Source organism: Plectropomus leopardus, unplaced genomic scaffold (assembly GCF_008729295.1).
Source record: "Plectropomus leopardus isolate mb unplaced genomic scaffold, YSFRI_Pleo_2.0 unplaced_scaffold29527, whole genome shotgun sequence".
Classification (NCBI taxonomy): Eukaryota; Metazoa; Chordata; class Actinopteri; order Perciformes; family Serranidae; genus Plectropomus; species Plectropomus leopardus.
In genome coordinates this window covers 221-5,480 of record NW_024632187.1, presented here as the reverse complement: position 1 = coordinate 5,480, position 5,260 = coordinate 221, and the positions used below count along the sequence as shown (strand labels likewise).

General features: G+C 35.7%; 1 protein-coding gene across 1 annotated transcript; it reads right to left on the bottom strand.

Annotated features, from left to right (window-relative positions):
- Window positions 1–1,225: 1,225 nt before the first annotated feature.
- LOC121938448 (ladderlectin-like) lies at window positions 1,226–4,434 on the bottom strand. The gene is made up of 7 exons (XM_042481691.1): window positions 4,364–4,434; window positions 4,198–4,272; window positions 3,660–3,695; window positions 3,131–3,240; window positions 2,914–3,048; window positions 2,277–2,388; window positions 1,226–1,578 (listed from the first exon to the last, which is right to left on the bottom strand). The coding sequence occupies exons 2-7, from the start codon at window positions 4,256–4,258 to the stop codon at window positions 1,514–1,516; spliced, it is 519 nt and encodes a 172-aa protein (XP_042337625.1). The 5' UTR covers window positions 4,259–4,272; window positions 4,364–4,434; the 3' UTR covers window positions 1,226–1,513.
- Window positions 4,435–5,260: the final 826 nt, after the last annotated feature.

Sequence of the window (5,260 nt, the reverse complement as noted above, 5' to 3'; positions counted from 1 at the left end):
TCATTTATTTTTTTTGTACTGTATTTATTTTTAATATATATTGTATATGTTATTTTTATTTCCAGATTTCTATTATATTATATTGACTTTTTGACACTTTTTTACAACACATTATGCTAGGAAAGTCTGTGAGACAGACTCTGTGAGACAGACGCTGTGAGACGGACTCTGTGAGACAGACGCTGTGAGACGGACTCTGTGAGACAGACGCTGTGAGACGGACTCTGTGAGACAGACGCTGTGAGACAGACGCTGTGAGACGGACTCTGTGAGACAGACTGTGCAGAGCTCGGTTCAGTTCAGTGACTTCGCCTCTGGTCTAGAAACTGCTTCAATATGAATTCTTCACTTTATATGTGACATTTGGAGCTCGGAGGGAGTTTACATTTATGAGAATCAACACAGACTGTTTGCTTCGACAACAGTGAATATGTAAGTCGGAGGGCGGGGATGCCAAATGTTATTCAACGCAGTCATTTCATATGTTTTTGTGACAATATTTAGTGGTCATTTTAGGTCATTTTATGTCTTGTTTTGTGTTTCTTTGGGGTCCTTTTATGTTTTTTTTTATAGCAATTATGTCTCTCTTTTTTGAAGATAATTTTCTGTCTTATTGTTGCAACTTTATGCCTGTTTGCAGTCATTTTATGTTATTTTATAGGAATTTTGTTTTCAGCAGTCATTTTTAATCAGTTGGATGTCATTTTGTGTCTCTTTGAGGCCATTTTGTGTGTCTGAAGTAATTTTATGTCTATTTGTAACAATTTCAGGTCTCAGTAGCAATTTGTGTCCCTTTAAGGTAATTTTACTTCTGTATGCATTCATTTTATGCTTTTTGTGTCTTTGCAATCTTTTTTTGTTAATTTCAGGTTATCTTGATAGCAATTAAGTGTCTCTTTGCTGTCATCTTTGGTTTCTACGGTCACATCTGTCTGTTTTTTTTGCAATTTTGGTTCTCTTTACAGTAATTTAGTGTAAATGTTTGTTTCAATTTTTGGTCACTGCATGCCATTTAGTATTCATTTTGTGTCTCTGTGAGCTAATTTAATGTCTTTTTGTAGCAATTTTGAGTCTATTTGCAGTTTTTTTTGTCTCTTCAAGGTCATTTTATGTTGTTTTGAACACTTTTGTATCTTTGTAGTTATTTTGTGTCGCTTTGCAGTTCCTTTGCATCTCTTTGTGGTCTTTTTAAGTCTCTTTTTGGTCAGACCATAACACAGACCAGTTTGTTTCAATACTTTGCCTTTAATTCTTAATAAGATCAGAAAAAAGAGTTCAATCTGCAAGTAAAAGCATTCTTTTCATAACACATTCGGTCTCTTGTTGAAAGGCTCAGAGCCTCAGAGACAATCCAGCTCCTGTGTGTCACTTGTCGCTTCATTCCTTAAGTTGCGTTACAGCGATAGAAAAGAAAGATTCAGCTCACATGTGAGGCTGATGTTGGAAAGACAGATGTATTTAAAAGCATGCACACAATGTGTGCGTCATCCTCCGTGTCAGCCCCGAATCTTCCCTAATCCCTGGAGCAGACAGACGGTAAATGGACAGCGCAGTTCAGGTCATCCCAGCACTTCCCATCTGCAAGTACACAAAAAAAGGTGAGTCATCGAAGGCTGCACAAACAAAAACGTTAGCAATGCTTAACTGATACACTTAGGTGACAACATTATGGTCAAAAATAACAAACACAAACAAGTGCAAAAAAAAAAGTCTAAATGTAAATGATGTTGCTGATCTTGCCGTCAGCAGCACAGAAAGTCCATAAAATCAGCACTATTTCAAGATCAGCACTGAAGATTTGAGGTGAAAATGTCTTCAATATTTTATCCTGTAAGACATTTGTGTGAGATTTAATCATTATTAGCATATAAATTCTGAGCTATGGCTAAAAACATGTTTTTGTGATGTCACAGTGAAACCTTGACCACCAAATCCTCATCAGTTAATCTTTTACTCAAAGTGGATATTTGTGTTAAATTTCAGGAAATTCACTCAAGATGTTCTTGAGATATCGTGTTCATGAGCTTTGATGCCCAAATTTTAATCAGTTCATTGTTGCGCTCAGATAAATGTAGGTACCAAATTTGAAGAGGTTCCCTCAAGTTGTTTTTGAGATATCACATGCACAAGAATCAGAACGGATCATCACAGTGACCTTGACCGCTGAGACAGCAGCAGTCCTAATATATGTCTGAGTTCAATCACCTTTTTTCTTTCAGATTGTATCATTATTATTCATTTTTATCACTCCTACAATAAGCACTCTGTTGTTTTACCTCCATGATTTATCTGCAAACAGTGCTGATAGCCGCCAAGGTTGTTCGGCTCTCCTTGACACCAGTACTGGTAGTTGAATGGTTTACCGTCAGTCCAGAACCAATACTTGAGCTGGAAGAAAAAGTAAAACAGACCATTACATAAAATAAAAGAGAAACATAGGGAAAAAAGGTTGAAAAAGGTTTAAAAAATATAGAAATTACAAATGGCAAACTAAATTACAAGGTAGCAGTATTTCGTACCTCTTAAGGGGAGATAGTTGTTTCCTCCTTTTTGATGAACAAGCTCTATTTTTATGGTTTTTTATGCACCCAGTTTACCCTGAAAAACTTGTTTTTAAACTTTATTTATGTTAAGAGATGTTAAAATATTAGCAGTTATAAATTAGTGCTGAGTAGAAACAGAATACTTTTCAACTGCTAAAACATTTTTTTTTTTGTAGTTTTTGCGGATTTATTTTTCTTTAAAACGTTTTAGCCTTTACATAATGTAGTACAGTATAGTATGTAACATATGAAACAGAATATAATGCAATATTACAGGATATGAGTCTCGTATCATACGAATACATAAAGAGCATGCTTCACATTTTATTAGAGACAATATTTGTAAGTTGTGCAATAATACATAAAATACCTCTTGTGCATCAGTGCCTCCGATCCATGCCTGATGATACGCTTGGGTGGCGCTCAGTATCACCTTCTGAATATTACGGTACTCTGAGAGGCTGCTGGCGGACGCCAGGTGTCCTCCCTGGGACAGACAGTTTTTCTACAGAAGAGATACACAGAATGTAAAAAAATGTAATAATGTCGCTGTTTGCATGTAAATGAGCTTGTTGCAGAGACGCCACCTCAGCTCTGGCCCAGGTCATGGATCTTGGGACGTAGCGGTAACAGCGACGGCCAAGCTCAGTCCATTCGCTGGGACAAGATATCGTTCTCTTGACCAGCTCAGTCTCCCCTGAGGACCAAGACAGTTTAGTTAGTGTTAAAGTCTCTATACTGTATTAAATAGACTGATTTTGATGGCATAAAGAAGCTATAAAATATTACAATATAGTATATAATGTGATGACATAAGTTAACATAACATTATAAAAAACATTTCAACATAATAAAAAATAGCAGCATGCATTTAAAAAAAATTAATAAGTACAAATCAACAACACAATATAAAATAACAGCATGGATGTTAAATAAGGCATAAGTTAATGAAAAAGCAACATAATATAACATAACACAATGCAATATATATTAAAAGTTATGATAACATTGTATGAGTCACTGTAACATAACACGATATAAATTAACAAGATGCATGTTAAAGTATCACATAAGTTTAAATATCATCATTAAAGTGACATTTTTAAAGCCACTCACCTTCTTGGTCATCGACGGGTATTCCATCTGGAGCAGCTGGAAAATGTGACACGACAGTTATCGACTTGGATTATTTCTTTATTGTTATTTCAGCTGTTTGAAACTTAGACTGATATGAGCTTTCTTTTGCTGCTTTCAGATGCCTGTCAAAAAATATTTTAACCTTCAAATCATAAACAAAATGGTTTGATTCCTCTTTGATAATCTGAGGGAAAAGGCAACGAGAAACTTTACAATAAGTGTCCTGCAAATTGCAAGAAATTAGTAAAAGGTGACAAGAAAATTATCAGAAATTTGGAAAAAGAATAGGTAAAAGAGGGAGAGAGACATATTAAAAACTTAAAAAGAATTAAAAAAACAAATATAAATATATTTTTGTCAAGTAATTTTTTTGTAACTTTTAATTAATTTTTTACAAAGTTTTTGCTCTTTTCTTGTTACGTTAGCCTTCCTCTCATGTTTTTGAAAAAAAAAGTCCCAAAGAGTTCATTGATAATTCACACATCTGTAACGTGTGTGCTGCATATAAAAATCTCACCAGCAGCTCGAGTCAGAGCCATCAGGGCGCAGACGAGCGCAGACGCAGTCAGAGGCTTCATGGTGCAGATGAGGACTGTATTAAACACACAGAGACATGAACAGATGAACCGGACCGACTCAGTGCAGAGAAATAAAGTCAGAAGATGATAAAGTTTGGTGCAAACCTGCAGCAGAACTTCCTTCTCTTCTCTTCTGAGTATCTTCAGTCGAGCCTGTGAGGAGGTGCTGCTGCTGAGGAGGAACGACTCCTCTTATATACAGCGTCTTACTGACATTTCTGGGGAAAAAAAACAAAAACAAAAACAGGAACTGAGGTGAGACTTGTGAAATATTATCCAACACAACACACACAGCACAAGCTCGGGATGTTTGCACCCTTGGTCCGTTTTGGTTTGATTTAGTTTTTTTGAGCACACGTGAACGGACGACCTCAGACCCCTCTGAAGTCAACCGGGTTGGTTTTGCTCTTTGCTGTTTTATTTTAACTCACATCACATGCTGTTGCAGCTGGACGCTTGAAAAAAACCCCCCAAAAAACACAGATGAAATCATGTCAGCTGATATCGCAATGACCCTATTAGCAAATTTTGGTTCTTAAAACATTTTGAGAATGTTACAATGCAACCACTTAAGGTTTTAGTAACGTTTTTCAGCAGCAAGTTTTCTTAATGTTCCCAGGTTTGGGCAAAATTCTCTATAAACATCAAAAAATGTTTTATTTGTTATGTTTTGTTAATATATCACCTTACATTACATTTAACTAAAAAAGCTCCGTGATCTCAGTCCTTTTCAACATTTTCTCATTTTCTGAGTGTTGCTTATAAACGTCCTCACTTTGTTCTCTGTAACATTGTGGGAACATTTTATGTTCCTCTCAACGTCACAGAAACATCCCCTGAATGTTGCAGGAAAAACGTTGCATCTTTGTCAGCATTTAACCTCACAGGAACATTGTTTTAAATGATAAACATCCTTTAAACGTTCTTTGAACATCAGATCTTTTTTTTTTTTTTTAAACATTATCGCAACTTGTAGGTAACGTTAGCTAATGTTGTGGGAAC